We start from the raw sequence: 19,980 nt of genomic DNA, 5'->3' as shown, positions 1-19,980 counted from the left end.
ATTGATCTGTGTGTGTAAATAAAATAAATAACATAATTGGAGCTGTGTAAGAGCGACATCTGTATTTAACTTTACATCATTTGGAAAAATTCCAAATGACTTGCTGCTACTTGTGTCAGTGGTCACATTAGTTACCAGCGAAAGATGTTTTATGACCTTTCCTACTGTAATTATAAAATTATTATGTATAGTAATACTGTGTGGACGACACCGGTAACAGATGGTATAAAAGCAGGTAAGTATTCAACATGCTGTGTGGACAACACCGGTAACGGATGGTATAAAAGCAAGTATTGAACATACTGTGTGGACGACACCGGTAACGGATGGTATAAAAGCAGGTAAGTATTCAACATGCTGTGTGGACAACACCGGTAATGGATGGTATAAAAGCAGGTAAGTATTCAACATGCTGTGTGGACAACACCGGTAACGGATGGTATAAAAGCAAGTATTGAACATACTGTATGGACAACACCGGTAACGGACGGTATAAAAGCAGGTAAGTATTCAACATACTGTGTGGACAACACCGGTAACGGATGGTATGAAAGCAGGTAAGTATTCAACATACTGTATGGACAACACCGGTAATAGACGGTATGAAAGCAGGTCGGTAATTTGAAGAATAAGTTCTTTCTATAGGAACCCTGATTACATTTCCACATCCAATCACATGTTATCTAGTCAGTTTTTTTCTACAGGAACCCTGATTACATTTCCAGATCCAATCACATGTTATCTAATCAGTTCTTTCTATAGGAACCCTGATTACATTTCCAGATCCAATCACATGTTATCTAATCAGTTCTGTACCTCTCGGAAGATTACTTCTTAAATTACTGTAATAAAAAGTATCTTTTGACTTAAGTATACAGTATTCAGAGCATTTGATACATCATACCAAACCGACTGTCGAGAATTGCCACATCGTAACAGTAAATGTCGCCATGTCCAGTCATACTCTATTTGAAGGCCATGCATATAGTCTTGCAACGTAGTTTCTACTGAAAAAGGCCCTAGCGTAAAGCTTACGTTGATAGAAAATATCAGTGTTCTCTGAATGCTCTCTATAATCCGTCAAGTGAACGACGACGATGACTTCCTAAGAATGCTGGTTTCTTGCTCCAGCTGACTGAAGTATATAACTATTAAAAGAAATGTAACTGGAAGACTTATCTTGTTTAACCCGTACTCTGTTGGCTTCATTTCCTAACATGGATCTTTCTTTCTGTTGCATTACCTAGGACACATGAACAACTTTTGCCACTGACCTTTGCATTTGTGTATTCATGCCTATTACATGATTCCGCACTTTGCTTACTATGGCTGGAGCATGACTTGTTGCATGTCTTGTTCTGGATGGTCCTGGGTTTCCATATTGATCCATATTTTTTTTGTTTCCTAATGCCTTCAAGTATAAGGAACTTCCCCATCTTGTAAGTTCAAAGTCCCTGATCTGAATACATTTTTGTGATATAAGAATATTTGACGTCCGAAAGGAATGTAGTGTTTCCGATAACGTCAAACAATCTGAAGATGTAGATTTAATACATAGCGACTTTATATCGGCTGTGGTTTTAAGAATTTTGCTGACGTCAGTAACACTTAAACGTAAATCTCTGATGGAAAAACAGTCAATGTAATCCAATACAATAAAATTACAGAATAGATTATTTTCACCCAGCGGCTTAGGTCAAATAATTTATGTGAATTTAAAAAGAGAATCAAAGTAGAAAGGTTATGAACTATATGATTCAAACCTGACTTTTTGAGTCTAATAAATATAAACGATTGTCCCAGCACTTGGATATAGTAACATTGTCTGCAATTGTTGGCCTATTGCCAAGAGCCATTGAACGCAAACCACCACATCGGTATCAGAACCTGGCCGTGTGCCAAGATATTCTTTCATATTTCTTTCTTAAAATCAAGTGGACTGGACGTCAATGTTAGTATTTGGAACTTATTTCCATAATTATGCCCCTGTTGTGTGATTATTGGAATTAGATATGTTACAGATACTACGTTTAAACAAACGTCTTTACAGAATTATTGTTAAAAGTAGGTTAAAATGGCATAAACACGTTATAATTATATCAGGTATGTGGAAGGTTGTCACTTTGTTATACGAAATTGTAGATTTCGAAAGTATTTCAACATAAAAGATGATATAAACAAGTAAATGGCCGTGATGAAGGAAACTTGTTTTTGCTGCATTGCCGAGACGCCACTGTGTCACGTGACACGAGTCTACATTTACAGAATTGGAGTGTGTGTTTTCAACAACGTATGTAGAATGAAAACGACATGAGGCACTGCATTTATTCTTTCTTAAGTTACCTGGTATTCCAACTTAAAAGTTGGAAACCTTTTATGACTAACATCGTTGAACTTGGAATGTATTTGTTTTTGTTTCCTGTAAAGTATGGGAACTTGGATTTTTCATTTGTTTTACCGTAAGTGGTTCGGTACATTTAACCCAGGACTCCATCTTGTAGCTTTGTGCTTATAAATTAAAAAAAATATATATATTGAACTCCATTTGTAAAGTCCGCTTAAATATCTTGGTTCTCCAGAATGTGCCCGTCCATCATGGCCAGGTGGTCAGGGCACTCAACTCGTGTTCTGAAGGTCGTGGGTTCGAATCCCCATAACACCAAACTTGCGACCCCTTTCAGCCGTGGAGGCGTTATAATGTGACCGTCAACCCCGCTATTCGTTGATAAAAAGAATAGCCAAACAGTTGACGGTGGCTGGTGATGATCAGCTGCCTTCTCTCTAGTCTTACACTGCTAATTTAGGGACGGACAGCACAGATAGCCGTCGTGTAGTAGCTTTGCGTGAAATTTTAAAAGCAAACAAACAAACAAACCAGAATGTGCTTTGAGTTTAACAATTGTTAAACATCTCAAAATCGAAAAATCTTAAATACCTCTTTACATGACGCTCTCGTTTTCACCGTGTTGCACCTGGAATGAGACGCACGTGACAACAGTACATTTAAAAATGTTCATAAACACTTCCTGGAAACCCAGAATAACTTTATGACGTCACTCAACTTTATATATTACTCATTCAGCTACACCACCATTGTCAGTTTACGTCTCAAGAAGAGAAGTCCGTTTTAGAAAACGCTCGGGTTATATAATTTTTATCGTTTCATAGAGAAATGTGTATTTGAAAAGAAACAAAATTAAACAGGAGTCGTTTAAGTATTTGAATGTCTTCGTTATTTTTAGCTTTTCTTAATAAATTGTTTGCAAAGTTAAAGTAACCTCAGAGAATGTGTTCACGCATGACCACTTCACTGCATGCCACCTAAAGTGACACCATGATGTTAATACAAGTGCCTAAAGTGACATCATGATGTTAACGCAAGTGCCTAAAGTGACGTCATGATGTTAACAAGTACCTAAAGTGACACCATGATGTTAATACAAGTAAAAGTGACGTTATTGTTAACGTTAACGCATGATGTTAACGCAAGTGCCTAAAGTGACGTCATGATGTTAACGCAAGTGCCTAAAGTGACGTCATTGTGTTAACGGAAGTGCCTAAAGTGACAACATTGATGTTAATGCAAGTGCCTAAAGTGACGTCATGATGTTAATGCAAGTATATAAAGTGACACCATGATGTTAATACAAGTACCTAAAGTGACATCATGATGTTAATACAAGTACCTAAAGTGACGTCATGATGTTAACGCAAGTTCCTAAAGTGACGTCATGATGTTAACGCAAGTGCCTAAAGTGACGTCATGATGTTAACGCAAGTGCCTAAAGTGACGTCATTGTGTTAACGCAAGTGCCTAAAGTGACAACATGATGTTAATGCAAGTGCCTAAAGTGACGTCATGATGTTAATACAAGTGCCTAAAGTGACGTCATGATGTTAATGCAAGTGCCTAAAGTGACGTCATGATGTTAACGCAAGTTCCTAAAGTGACGTCATGATGTTAACGCAAGTTCCTAAAGTGACGTCATGATGTTAACGCAAGTACCTAAAGTGACGTCATGATGTTAACGCAAGTTCCTAAAGTGACGTCATTGTGTTAACGCAAGTTCCTAAAGTGACGTTATTGTGTTAACGCAAGTTCCTAAAGTGACGTTATTGTGTTAACGCAAGTGCCTAAAGTGACGTCATTGTGTTAACGCAAGTGCCTAAAGTGACGTCATTGTGTTAACGCAAGTGCCTAAAGTGACGTCATTGTGTTAACGCAAGTGCCTAAAGTGACGTCATTGTGTTAACGCAAGTGCCTAAAGTGACGTCATTGTGTTAACTCAAGTACCTAAAGTGACGTCATTGTGTTAATGTGCCTAAAGTGACGTCATGATGTTAATACAAGTTCTCGTTGATAATGAATTACTTCAAAGAGCAGATAAAAAAAACAGTCTCTCTTCAGTATATCAGTAAAAAAAAAACAAAGTTTAAAAACGTATAGCTTCAAAACTGAATAGTGATTGTTATTATTAATAAGGTGTTTGTGTACACTTTAATATTGGTGTAATTTGTTTGTTCGTTTTGGATATTTTTCGCAAAGCTACACGAGAAATATATGACCCAGATTCTACCAATTTTGAACTGATGGACTAGAGGAAAAGAAGCAAGCCAACAACAAAAATAACCACAAACTTTGTAGAACAGTTGTTGGATATCACCACAACTAAAGTGTGGCGTGTGACTTTGTGCCATCGAGAACGAACTTTAGATTATCTGGTTTACAGTTTCTCACAATAAGCACTAGGCTACGCTCAGTTTCCTTTCGTGGTTTTAAGCGTTTATTAAACAGTGATTAAAAACTGTCGCTCAGTATTTCGCATACTATACATCCAACATCAAATGGTATGCTAACTGTGTGTCAGTGTTTCACACTGTACAGCCTACTTCATGTTGTATGTCAACTGTGTTTTAGTGTTCCACACACTGTATAGTCTGCATCAAATTATATATGAACTCTGTTTCACACTCTATACATCCAACATCAAATGGTATGCTAACTGTGTGTCAGTGTTTCACACTGTACAGCCTACATTAAATGATATGTCAACTGTATTTTAGTGTTCCACACACTGTATAGTCTGCATCAAATTATATATGAACTCTGTTTCACACTCTATACATCCAACATCAAATGCTGTGTGAACTGTTTCACACTCTATACATTCCACATTAAATGGTATGTGAATTCTGTTTCACACACTATACATTCCACATTAAATGGTATGTGAACTCTGTTTCACGCACTATACATTCCACATCAAATGGTATGTGAACTCTGTTTCACGCACTATACATTCCACATCAAATGGTATGTGAACTCTGTTTCACGCACTATACATTCCACATCAAATGGTATGTGAACTCTGTTTCACGCACTATACATTCCACATCAAATGGTATGTGAACTCTGTTTCACGCACTATACATTCCACATCAAATGGTATGTGAACTCTGTTTCACACACTATACATTCCACATCAAATGGTATGTGAACTCTGTTTCACGCACTATACATTCCACATCAAATGGTATGTGAACTCTGTTTCACACACTATACATTCCACATCAAATGATATGTGAACTCTGTTTCACGCACTATACATTCCACATCAAATGATATGTGAACTCTGTTTCACGCACTATACATTCCACATCAAATGATATGTGAACTCTGTTTCACGCACTATACATTCCACATCAAATGATATGTGAACTCTGTTTCACACACTATACATTCCACATCAAATGATATGTGAACTCTGTTTCACGCACTATACATTCCACATCAAATGGTATGTGAACTCTGTTTCACACTATACATTCCACATTAAATGGTATGTGAACTCTGTTTCACACACTATACATTCCACATCAAATGGTATGTGAACTCTGTTTCACGCACTATACATTCCACATTAAATGGTATGTGAACTCTGTTTCACGCACTATACATTCCACATCAAATGGTATGTGAACTCTGTTTCACGCACTATACATTCCACATTAAATGGTATGTGAACTCTGTTTCACACACTATACATTCCACATTAAATGGTATGTGAACTCTGTTTCACACACTATACATTCCACATTAAATGGTATGTGAACTCTGTTTCACGCACTATACATTCCACATTAAATGGTATGTGAACTCTGTTTCACGCACTATACATTCCACATCAAATGGTATGTGAACTCTGTTTCACGCACTATACATTCCACATCAAATGGTATGTGAACTCTGTTTCACGCACTATACATTCCACATCAAATGATATGTGAACTCTGTTTCACGCACTATACATTCCACATCAAATGATATGTGAACTCTGTTTCACGCACTATACATTCCACATCAAATGGTATGTGAACTCTGTTTCACACACTATACATTCCACATTAAATGGTATGTGAACTCTGTTTCACACACTATATACATTCCACATTAAATGGTATGTGAACTCTGTTTCACACACTATACATTCCACATTAAATGATATGTGAACTCTGTTTCACACACTATATACATTCCACATTAAATGGTATGTAAACTGTGTTTCACACACTATACATTCCACATTAAATGGTATGGTGAACTGTGTTTCACACACTATACATTCCACATTAAATGATATGTGAACTCTGTTTCACACACTATACATTCCACATCAAATGGTATGTGAACTCTGTTTCACGCACTATACATTCCACATCAAATGGTATGTGAACTCTGTTTCACGCACTATACATTCCACATCAAATGGTATGTGAACTCTGTTTCACACACTATACATTCCACATCAAATGGTATGTGAACTCTGTTTCACGCACTATACATTCCACATCAAATGGTATGTGAACTCTGTTTCACGCACTATACATTCCACATCAAATGATATGTGAACTCTGTTTCACGCACTATACATTCCACATTAAATGGTATGTGAACTCTGTTTCACACACTATACATTCCACATTAAATGGTATGTGAACTCTGTTTCACACACTATACATTCCACATTAAATGGTATGTGAACTCTGTTTCACGCACTATACATTCCACATTAAATGATATGTGAACTCTGTTTCACGCACTATACATTCCACATCAAATGGTATGTGAACTCTGTTTCACGCACTATACATTCCACATTAAATGGTATGTGAACTCTGTTTCACACACTATACATTCCACATTAAATGGTATGTGAACTCTGTTTCACGCACTATACATTCCACATTAAATGGTATGTGAACTCTGTTTCACACACTATACATTCCACATTAAATGGTATGTGAACTGTGTTTCACACACTATACATTCCACATTAAATGGTATGTGAACTCTGTTTCACGCACTATACATTCCACATTAAATGGTATGTGAACTCTGTTTCACGCACTATACATTCCACATTAAATGATATGTGGACTCTGTTTCACGCACTATACATTCCACATCAAATGATATGTGAACTCTGTTTCACGCACTATACATTCCACATTAAATGGTATGTGAACTCTGTTTCACACACTATATACATTCCACATTAAATGGTATGTGAACTCTGTTTCACACACTATACATTCCACATTAAATGGTATGTGAACTCTGTTTCACACACTATACATTCCACATTAAATGATATGTGAACTCTGTTTCACACACTATACATTCCACATTAAATGGTATGTGGACTCTGTTTCACACACTATACATTCCACATTAAATGGTATGTGAACTCTGTTTCACACACTATACATTCCACATTAAATGATATGTGAACTCTGTTTCACACACTATACATTCCACATTAAATGATATGTGAACTCTGTTTCACGCACTATACATTCCACATTAAATGATATGTGGACTCTGTTTCACGCACTATACATTCAACATCAAATGATATGTGAACTGTGTTTCACACACTATACATTCCACATTAAATGGTATGTGAACTCTGTTTCACGCACTATACATTCCACATCAAATGGTAAGTGTAACCACCTATAAATGGCTAGAATCTGATTATAATAAGTCTATAATGCAGTCAAGGAGCTAACGATTTAAAATATCGACCAAAGAACTGAGTCTTGGACATGGCTGCCTTTTACTTTGGTTGTTCTTAGCTGGTGAGGTGTACTCTTTGGAAGTTATATTAGTGCTTTGTTTTTAGCCAAATACAGCTAAATAAACTACAGTTAAATCAATAAACTGGTTAAGCTGAAACTTATAAAAATTAGCACTCAGTTTAGAATGAATTAATAAGAATTGTTTAAGTGCGGAGTTTATTTCTTACTTTACGAGTGACCTAATTCAGGCTACTGGGCAAAGGCAGTAAAACCGAGGGAAACTGTTACTGGTATGAAAACTACCAAACAAACAACACGTTTTACCAAAATCAAAGCAAAATTAGCCTTGATTTGTACCTCGTCATTGTTATAAAAAATTTACAGATCTAAGTACAAAATACAGAATCATTATCATCTGAAACATTTCAAAATTAGCCTTGATTTGTAGAGGTCATAAAAATTTATATCTAAGTACAAAATACAGAATCATTATCATAAAAAATTAACAGTTAAGTACAAAATAAATCTTAGAACAAAATACAAGATCATTGTTATCAAAAAATTACACAGATCTAAGTACAAAATACAGAATCATTATCATAAAAAATTAACAGATCTAAGTACAAAATACAGAATCATTATTATAATAAAAAATAACAGATCTAAGTACAAAATACAGAATCATTATTATAATAAAAATTAACAGATCTAAGTACAAAATACAGAATCATTATTATAAAAAATTAACAGATCTAAGTACAAAATACAGAATCATTATATAATAAAAATTAACAGATCGAGTACAAAATACAGAATCATTGTTATAAAAATTAACAGATTTAAGTACAAAATACAGAATCATTATTATAATTAAAAATTAACAGATCTAAGTACAAAATACAGAATCATTATTATAAAAAAATAAACAGATCTAAGTACAAAATACAAAATCATTATTCCTCGGTGGGCTGAGCAGATAGCCCTTTGTGGCTTTGCTATAAGAAAAACACAAAAACACACACAATCATTATTATTATAAAAAATTAATAGATCTAATTACAAAATACAAAATCATTATTATAATAAAAAATTAACATCCGAGTATAAAATACAGAATCATTGTTATAAAAAATTAACATATTCGAGTACAAAATACAGAATTGATATTATTCTTTAATAAAACTTAGTTTAAGTTATGCATTGTACCAGTTATTTTTTAAAGTGTGTAATATTACATTAAATAAGTTGTAATTTTTATCAGGGAAATGTATGTATTTTGATAAAGTTGTTCTATAAAAACCACAGAATTGGTATGATTGATGAGCAATCAAACTGTTATTTGTCTTCCTTCGTTTTCTAAGTATTTTCTTTTACAATTTTTGCCTTTATTTCTCATTTGTTCTATTTTTATCGATAGACGAATTTTCTACGACTAAGTACAAACGTGTTTAATACACACAAACAGGGATTCTACGTCACAGTGACGTAATAATGATTTGTTGATATCAGATTTGAAACGTAATTCTGTTTTTTATTATTCACCTGAAATTTCAACACTTTCTGTATGTTAAAAATGAAATAAAATGTGCTCTGTATCGTACCCAGAAGTAAACTGCCTTAGAAAATAAATAAATTTCTATAATATAATAATTATAGTAGAATATTGTAGTTTTAAACATGCAGTAGATTAGTTCTATAACAAGATGACTTAATTATAGGTTTCAGATAAAACAGCCAAAAGTAACCTCCGGAATTCATTAATTAATTTTATAAAACAAGACTTTTAGAATTATTATGGTTCATTATATATCTACTATTGTAAAAATTTAGCCATAGATTTTTATATTTCTGTGTTCCAATAGTGTGCAGGTTTAGTTAAAAATCTTTTTTGATGAGGTCTTGCTTCTATCACTTATGCAATGACAGTGTTTTCTTTAGCATGATAGTGATGACCTAGAAACAGAAGGGTATTAGTATCTTTATTCTGGTTAAGTCAGATCAAGAGCAAAAAATGTACGTATTCCGATAACTTTCACACCAGGTTTTGTGTAAGACGGAGAAAACAGTTTTACAGGGGTAAATTTCGTGTTATTACACAATGCTCTGTAATAACTTTCACTTGCTAAAAAGTTTAAAATAGCAGTTAATAATATCTTAATTGGATAAAAGAGACAAAAACTTCTATGATCACTATTCTCTATGTGACATGTTCTGTACTCTCGCTGTTAGTGGCATTTTCGACCTTTATCCCAAGAACACCTGATGAGGCGAGGCCTACTTAGTGAAATTACTAAGTACTGAAGCAGAGTTGTCACATCTGGTAGTTGTAGTAGCCGCATTGCTGTTCACGACATAATCTTAGTTAGTATATTTCTTCAATAAGATAACTTTTCAACAAAGTAGAAATTCTAAAATTAAAAGAGTTTTCAGGAAGAAAGCAACCTTGTCACATTTTTGCGTGATTTTTTTTAAAGAGCTTTGCTTTTCATTACTAAATGACTCTGAAGTGATTATTTATAGCTAATATTTCAACTTTTCCAACAATAATTTCGCCACTTTAGTTTGTTCTCTGTTATAAATAATGCCTCAGATATTTCGGTAATAGATGTCAGTACTATAAATGTCTTAATTGTTGGAACAATAACTAATTCGTTGTATTTTGTAGCTATAGCTCGTTAAGATATTAATAATAATAAAACAGTATGCGCTAAATATATATACTCTTCAAAACAAGAAACGCAAAAGGGATATTTTTGTTATTTTAAAGAGAAATATATGTAATAACGTTACAAGCTCAAAGTATGTGATGTTACACGTGTTAAGGCACTGATTGTCAGAACAAAATGACAATAAAAGTTGTGCACTTTGAAAACGGAGGAAAACATCGGATTTTTCGCCAAAATGCATTCGTGTCCAATAAATTTGTTTGAGAGATCTGCATGTTCTGCAAGTGCAACATGTGCAAAATCCCTATAAAAGTGACGGGTTCTCGGTTTCCATAGCTCAGTGTTAAGCCACCGACACGCAATACAGTTACGCCAAGTCTGACTAAAGCACAACGCAACAAAGCCATTGGTCGCTTGGAAGCAGGCGAATCTCGATCAGATGTTGCCAGAGCTGTGAATGTCCACCCAAGCACCATCACAAGGCTATGGAATCGTCACCAACAACATGGATCAACTTGTGACCGTCCACGATCTGGCAGACCTCGTGTAACCACGCCCACCCAAGATCGCTACATCCGGTTACGTCACCTTCGGGATAGGACCACCACTGCGACGTCTACTGCCTTAACCATACCAGGGCTGCGTAGAATTTCCGATCAGACCGTACGCAACCGTCGACGAGATTCTTAGGCCCCATGTGCAACCCATTATGGTGAATGTCAACGACGTTTTTCAACATGACAACTCCCGTCCTCACACAGCCCGACTCACCACTGTCTTCTTGAGACACCACAACATCAACGTTTTTCCTGGCCCTCCAGATCACCAGATTTAAACCCCATCGAACATCTTTGGGACGAGTTGGACCGACGTCTGCGACGACGACAACCTCAACCGCAGACTCTACCTCAGCTTGCAGCAGCTTTGCAGGTTGAGTGGACAGCCATTCCACAGGATGTGGTTCGTCATATCATCGCTTCCATGGGCAGGAGATGCTAAGCAGTTATTGATGCTCACGGGGGGCATACTCGTTATTGACGTTGAGTGACGTTAAACGTCAACTAGTGAGCGTAGACTTCGCCTTTCCAAACTTTGGATGTTCAGCAGTGAATGTGCAAAGTTACATACATGTCATACAGAACTACCCGGAATAAACTTGTTAACAATATGTCTCAGATTTTGCCTTTTGCGTTTCTTTTTTTTTTGAAAAGTATATATATGTATCCAACGCCTTAGACCATCCAGTGACAATTATTTCAGTGTAATGTAGGTTACAAGTCAACATATTGGATCATGAATCTCTCCACCCCTGCTGGTGAAGTACCGAAAGCTTGATGAAGATTGGACTTTTGTGTGTGTGTGTTGTAATTCAATCAGTCTGTGATCTGTTAGCATCCACTTCTCAACATTTCTGGAGTAGCGTACTTAAAACTGTTAGTCTTACTTTAATATAGATACTTAACGTACAACGTTAATTAAAAGTAACTTAATCCTCAGACTAAATACCAAAGACCTTGCTCTGGCGATCTTCGGTAATGTTATTTCAATGAGTGTTTTTCTTTTAGAAAATTCTCTTTTAATCAGATGTTTTAATTTTTAAAAAATTGAGCCGTTGTGAGAACAGGCTGTGTTTTGTTATATTTATGTAGGTTTCGGAGTTCATGGATTTACCTTATGAGAGAGTACCGAGTTTTTTGGAATTTGTAGACTTATTGTAAAGTAACTAATTTTCGTAGTTCATGGATTTAACTTACAGTCAGACTAACGAGTTTTTGTTGTTCATGGATTTATCTTATGGCAGAGTAACGAGTTTTTGGGGTTCGTGGGTTTACCTTGTAGCAAGGCCTGGCAAGGCCAGATGGTTAAGGCACTTGACTCGTAATCCGAGGGTCGCGGGTTCGAATCCTCGTCACACCAAATATGCTCGCCCTTTCAGCCGTGTGGGCGTTATAATGTGACTGTCAATCCCATTATTCATTGGTAAAAGTGTAGCCCAAGAGTTGGCGGTGATGTCTAGCTGCCTTCCCTCTAGTCTTATACTGCTAAATTTGGGACGGCTAGTGCAGATAGCCCTCGAGTGGCTTTGCGAGAAATTAAAAAAAAAAACAATTATGTCGCGTAAAAGCAACAACAACAACATTATAATCCATTACCAGTAACTTCTGTTCAGAACTACAAATTGACGAGTAAACCGAAACTGCCTAAAATAAACATACAAACGTAGAGAACAACGTTTCGAATGTCTTCAGGTCAACGAAAAACTAAATAATAGTACGATAGTTGACCTAGGGAATGTTATATACTGGTCTTACTAAGGGCATGTAATGTCATAAAACAAGAATATATAATGATTAAAATGCATTGGCTCATAAGTTGAGCACCCTCTCTATTATCTCTCTTTTCAGCCGTAAATCCAAATATTATCTTAAAAGCCTCAACCACTTAAGAAGATACAGGTTAGTCTTAACTCCGTATATAAGCTAGCAATGCAAACTAAGCCTAATAATGTAAGGTACATATAATAAATAAAGAGAAAAAATATAAGTGCTATTAATGAAACTAACCGTAAAGAATGGAAGTTAACTTAATACGACTCCAATCCACAGCGTGCGATTTAGTTTAGACTGACCCAAGTTAAACCATTGAAAAGTTTTACCTGTAATATGAACAATAACAAAATGTGTTATAACAGAGTATTCCGATTGGAGTTATTTATTACCACAATTGAAGTTTTCGCTGTTGCTATAGCAACACTATCCAAATGTAATTCTACTGTAAAAAAAAAACTTATTAAATTATATTCCTTTGGGAAGAGATTATTTCGAGAAATCTTGTTTACTGAGTACATTTTCGTCTGATTCTTTTCAGATATTTTCTTAGTATTTGGCTGCAGTAGCCGTGAACCAGTTGTTTTTATCTTTTCAGACTCAGTTTCGTTTCACAAACATTCCTTCTAGCAATAGGACACCGAACTCCTTATAGCCTGGTTATCAGAGCTTCCCGTTACGCCATCTATCATCCTCCTCCTTCAAATCGTTATCGATTACTGTGTTCCGTTGAAATTCTTCGATATTATATTCTGGCTTATATTTTCTCGTTATTTCAACTTAGTCCTAAAATATCAATAAAGTGAGCGTACATTGTTCACGATCCAAGTAATCCAACTCCCTTATGGACGTTCCCCAGTGACACAGCGGCATGTCTGCGGATTCACCTTGCTAGTAACCGGGTTTCGGGCAGAGCACAGATAGCCCATTGTGCACCTTTTGTCCTTTCTTCCAAATAATCGCTCAGTCAAAACCTTATGGACTTACCCATCTGATTTTCAGTTTTAATTATCAGTCGTTTGTTGTACACAAGAGTAATTAATTTATATTTCAATTTGAAACAAACATCTAATTAATTAGTGCTACTGAAATGCCTTCATTAAGGCTTAGCTTAGTTTCTTTATTTTAAATTTTAATTACAATGTTAATCTGCCCACATAAAGAAAGTAGAACTAATTGTAATATCCAAACCAGTGTCTGTAAAACACTATTAGTACCATCTCTACCCATACCAGCCGTTAATAAATATACAACTAATAGGATTTGTTTTGCGTACATTCGCAGTTTTTAACGCGTTGGTTCGAGCTCTTACAGATATTTTATCTTCTTACACAAAATATGGCTTTAAGATCTCGCGTTGCCTTCTTTACCGGTAACTGCCGCACGAGCCCATACCCCGACCTTCACAATATTTGTTTTATTTCTCAATAAATTACGATAGACGACAGTCTGACGAATCGCGTGCAGGTCTATGTATTTAAAGTTTAACTTTTTTTTCGTTATAATCTTCGGTTTTAATAGAGGGCGCTTTGTTCCCAATTCCTAAAAATAATAGAACTCTGATATTTACATCGAGATCCTAAAAACGAGACTTTCTTTAAATACCAGATATTTGTTTACGTGTATTAACTTGAAGTACATGACGAACGGTTAAACTAACTTACGGTTGATATCTTGTAAGAACGATGTCCAGTTTTAGTTAGACTAACTTAACGCTACAAGGCGCTGTATTAGTGTAACGGAATATTGGTTTTAAGCCAAACACTGAAGGATTTAATTCGTATATATGATTGTACTTTATTTGTGCTTGTTATACAGGTTTATTTTTTTGTTTTGAATTTCGCACAAAGCTACACAAGGGCTGTCTGCGTTAGCCGTCCCTAATTTGGCAGTATAAAGATAGAGGGAAGGCAGCTAGTCATCACCACCCATCGTCAATTCTTGGGTTACTTTTTTACCAACGAATAATGGAATTGACCGTAACTTTATAACGCCCAAACGGCCGAGCATGTTTGGTGTGACGGGGATTCGAACCAACGACCCTCAGATTACGATTCGAGTGCCTTAATCACTTGGCCATGCCCTATAGGAAGAACATAGGCACAAAAATAACTCGCGAAAGAATGCTTCATTTATGTTTTTGTAAAAACTATTTATTTAAAACACTGATTTCATTTCCGTTATTCTATTCAAAATGTTTTTTTTTAAAAAAACATAAATCTTGCAATGTAACTAGATTGCTTCCATTTGGAATATGCGTATATTGTAACAGAAACAAAAAATCCAAGCGCCGAAACTGAACTGCAGGTATAGTTCTTTATTGAATCACGTCTCCAGAAAACAAAAGTTGAAACAAAGAAACCAAAAAATTTAAAAATGTAGGCGATAGCCGACTTGGAAGTACTTTCTCTGATTCAATCAACGAAATTGTGACACAGCAATTTCAGATTAGAACGGTTTCAAAAGCAAGGTAAAACGTTCTAAACACATTAATTTAATGTTTTTATTTTCAATTTATCATGTCAAAATAAGTTCTATTATGCGAAGGGTTAAAAATAATACATTGAATTTTTATTTGTTTACAATTTCGGTATTCGTTTCGGTGTTTCTTATATCCAACCAGTGCAGCTTGCACAAATGGAGAGCGAATGTGAATTATTTAAAAGATAAATAATAAAATGGATATTTATATTTCTAAAATATCAGTCATATTAGTTATACTAAAAACTGCATTGTTTTTAAATGCTTGCGTGGCATTGTGTACACAAACATGTATATTATAACCATAATTTTTAAGCCAAAACAAAACACATTAAGATTAAACAAAATACGCTGTATTTTTAATAAAAGATCTGAGGGTACAAATTACAATGTGGGATTATATATATGTGTCTGTGTGTGTATTACTATGATATTCATATTTCTACGTGGTAAAATTAGATAAAACCTTTTCTAGGGTAATTGAGGCGAATTTGTTGTTCGTGTGCTAAAAATATGTTCTAGAACGTGAAGGACTTTATTTAATTTGTGAAGACTGTCCTTTGACCTAACTCATTCAGTAGAAATTACCATCAATATACGACGAATATTTTACCAAATAATCATTACATAACAGAATATACGAATAATGTTCTTTACATCAGGTAAAGATAGCAACATTTTCGGCCGTAATTCTAAATGCGAGGATATTACCAAATTGATAAAACCATGAGTTATTCTTATCTCCACAAATAAAAGTGTATTTAATTAGCTATACTGGTGGCCAGGATGGTTTTTTTTTTTCTAATTTTGCTGTATGTTTATAGCTCATTCTGATCAGGAGTTAAAGTTAATCGGTAAGACAGTTTTTGAAGGGAAATTCTTTCTTTATTGTAATATATTCGTAGGAATTAAATTTGTTTTGTTGCTATGCAGGATATAAACCCGTTCTATATCTCACTGGACCCTTCGACAACAGAACTAGCTGACGCAGTTTTTCAGTTCCTTCGTTTCTGTAAATGGTATGACGTAGTACTTGTAGCAGACGATAGTGACATTGGTTCGGTGCTTATTCGTCATCTACAAGTTCATCTGAATTCATCTCCGTGGCGCCCTCTCACAACGGTTTCTCTTCGTAAGACTTTGGAAAATAATGAAATATTGATACGATTGGGTAAAATAAGGGAAGTTCATAGCAGGGTCGTACTTCTTTACTGCGATGAGGCTACGACTTTACGGGTATTCGAAGTAGCCGAAAAACTAAACCTACTGGGGGGCAACTTTATTTGGGTCGGGTTAGAAGACAGCATTAACCTCGAACCCAGTCATGTGGGTTTCTATCCGTCCGGCCTATTGGCTCTCCGGCTCAGATCAGTAACCCTAAATCCTAGGAACGTGCGTGAAACTGTGAAGTTCTTCGCTGAGGCTTTTGAACAAATAGGAACAGAAATCTTTAGGAAGGAAGTTGAAAATTTTTCCCGTACATTAACGTGTTCATTTCCTCCCGATAAGCAACACAAGAATTTCTCCCGTGAATTACACAGGTAAGAGTATTGAAGTATTTCTAATTTACGTAATTTCGAACAATAAAACTAATAAATAATCTTAGTGTTTCGAAAACTGTTTAATTTCGAAGTCTTTAAGTTCAAGGGAGATCCAGTGTTACTGGGTTATACTAATTTCGGATAATTGCACTCCTCGTCAGTAACCCTGAACACAAGTTAACCACAGAGAGATAACCTGGACCTATATCATAAGTAAGAAGAATCAAACATACTTGTTGATATGAACCTGCTTTATAGTCGCCGTGAGAAAAACCTATACACTGGAAAAAATGAATTAAAAGTGTCATTGGCTACAATTAAACTCTTTCACCTTATTTAACCGCACAGTAGCAGGTATAATACATAAACTTAGTATTTTGAAATGTGTTTAACCTCGAACCTGTGAACTGAATACAAAGCGCGCTCATGTCAACAGTATGTTCGAATTAGTAAGCTATTTTATTAAACGTTTATTATATCCTTCTGTCCTTGATATAATGTCTAGTGCTAAGATATATAGAACATTAAAACTAGTATTAAGATATATATAACACTCTAATGAGAGTATGCGGCTAAATAGTGCCGTTCTTGTACTTTTGTGACACTGAATTAAAGGTCAAATAAGGTTCCAAGGATCTCATAAATATAAACTTAAAAGTATTTAATTAACTTTCTCTACGTTATTAATCAGATGTTTCAACAACTTCTTGCTTCTCTGAATGCATGATGATTGTTACGTTGTTACGCTGAAGATTAGACACTTTCTTTGTTCAGTTGTTATGGTTATAATAAAAACGATTCTAGAGCTAGGTACGCTTCATTCAACGTTTATAATTGTAAAAAAACGTTTCTAGAGCTAGGTACGCTTCATTCAACGTTTATAATTGTAATAAAAACGTTTCAAGAGCTAGGTACGCTTCATTCAACGTTTATAATTGTAATAAAAACGTTTCTAGAGCTAGGTACGCTTCGTTCAACTTTTATAATTGTAATAAAAACGTTTCTAGAGCTAGGTACGCTTCGTTCAACTTTTATAATTGTAATAAAAACGTTTCTAGAGCTAAATACGCTTCGTTCAACTTTTATAATTGTAATAAAAACGTTTCTAGAGCTAGGTACGCTTCGTTCAACTTTTATAATTGTAATAAAAACGTTTCTAGAGCTAGGTACGCTTCGTTCAACTTTTATAATTGTAATAAAAACGTTTCTAGAGCTAGGTACGCTTCGTTCAACTTTTATAATTGTAATAACAACGTTTCTAGAGCTAGGTACGCTTCGTTCAACGTTTATAATTGTAATAAAAACATTTCTAGAGCTAGGTACGCTTCGTTCAACTTTTATAATTGTAATAAAAACGTTTCTAGAGCTAGGTACGCTTCGTTCAACTTTTATAATTGTAATAAAACGATTCTAGAGCTAGGTACGCTTCGTTCAACGTTTATAATTGTAATAAAAACATTTCTAGAGCTAGGTACGCTTCGTTCAACGTTTATAATTGTAATAAAAACATTTCTACAGCTAGGTACGCTTCGTTCAACTTTTATAATTGTAATAAAAACGTTTCTAGAGCTAGGTACGCTTCGTTCAACGTTTATAATTGTAATAACAACATTTCTAGAGCTAGGTACGCTTCGTTCAACGTTTATAATTGTAATAACAACATTTCTAGAGCTAGGTACGCTTCGTTCAACGTTTATAATTGTAATAAAAACGATTCTAGAGCTAGGTACGCTTCGTTCAACTTTTATAATTGTAATAAAAACATTTCTAGAGCTAGGTACGCTTCGTTCAACTTTTATAATTGTAATAAAAACGTTTCTAGAGCTAGGTACGCTTCGTTCAATTGTTACCGTTGTAATAAAAACGATTCTAGAGCTAGGTACGCTTCATTCAACGTTTATAATTGTAATAAAACGTTTCTAGAGCTAGGTACGCTTCGTTCAACTTTTATAATTGTAATAAAAACGATTCTAGAGCTAGGTACGCTTCGTTCAACTTTTATAATTGTAATAAAAACGATTCTAGAGCTAGGTACGCTTCGTTCAACTTTTATAATTGTAATAAAAACGTTTCTAGAGCTAGGTACGCTTCGTTCAACTTTTATAATTGTAATAAAAACGTTTCTAGAGCTAGGTACGCTTCGTTCAACGTTTATAATTGTAATAAAAACGATTCTAGAGCTAGGTACGCTTCGTTCAACGTTTATAATTGTAATAAAAACTCTTCTAGGGCTAGGCACACTTCGTTCAATTGTTACCGTTGTAATAAAAACTCTTCTAGGGCTAGGCACACTTCGTTCAATTGTTACCGTTGTAATAAAAACGTTTCTAGGACGAGGCACACTTCGTTCAATTGTTACCGTTGTAATAAAAATCTTTCTAGGGCTAGGCACACTTCGTTCAATTGTTACCGTTGTAATAAAAACTCTTTCTAGGGCTAGGCACACTTCGTTCAATTGTTACCGTTGTAATAAAAACCTTTCTAGGGCTAGGCACACTTCGTTCAATTGTTACCGTTGTAATAAAAACTCTTCTAGGGCTAGGCACACTTCGTTCAATTGTTACCGTTGTAATAAAAATCTTTCTAGGGCTAGGCACACTTCGTTCAATTGTTACCGTTGTAATAAAAACTTTCTAGGGCTAGGCACACTTCGTTCAATTGTTACCGTTGTAATAAAAACTTTTCTAGGGCTAGGCACACTTCGTTCAATTGTTACCGTTGTAATAAAAACTCTTCTAGGGCAAGGCACACTTCGTTCAATTGTTACCGTTGTAATAAAAACTCTTCTAGGGCTAGGCACACTTCGTTCAATTGTTACCGTTGTAATAAAAACTCTTCTAGGGCTAGGCACACTTCGTTCAATTGTTACCGTTGTAATAAAAA

The 19,980-nt window shown here is 35.1% G+C and overlaps 1 protein-coding gene across 2 annotated transcripts in view; it reads left to right on the top strand.

The window, feature by feature from the left end:
* LOC143248571 (glutamate receptor ionotropic, NMDA 3A-like) overlaps positions 1 to 19,980 on the top strand; it is a 59,960-nt gene that overhangs the window by 11,035 nt on the left and 28,945 nt on the right. For both annotated transcript variants that reach the window (XM_076497022.1, XM_076497023.1), the window contains exon 2: positions 16,490 to 17,097. In XM_076497022.1, the coding sequence (XP_076353137.1) occupies positions 16,490 to 17,097 (608 nt within the window). The remainder of the gene's footprint in view (positions 1 to 16,489; positions 17,098 to 19,980) is intronic.

The sequence above is a fragment of the Tachypleus tridentatus genome, chromosome 4 (genome assembly GCF_004210375.1).
Source record: "Tachypleus tridentatus isolate NWPU-2018 chromosome 4, ASM421037v1, whole genome shotgun sequence".
NCBI classification, from domain to species: Eukaryota; Metazoa; Arthropoda; class Merostomata; order Xiphosura; family Limulidae; genus Tachypleus; species Tachypleus tridentatus.
Note: the sequence above shows the minus strand (reverse complement) of the source record. Positions and strands in the feature narration are given on the sequence as shown.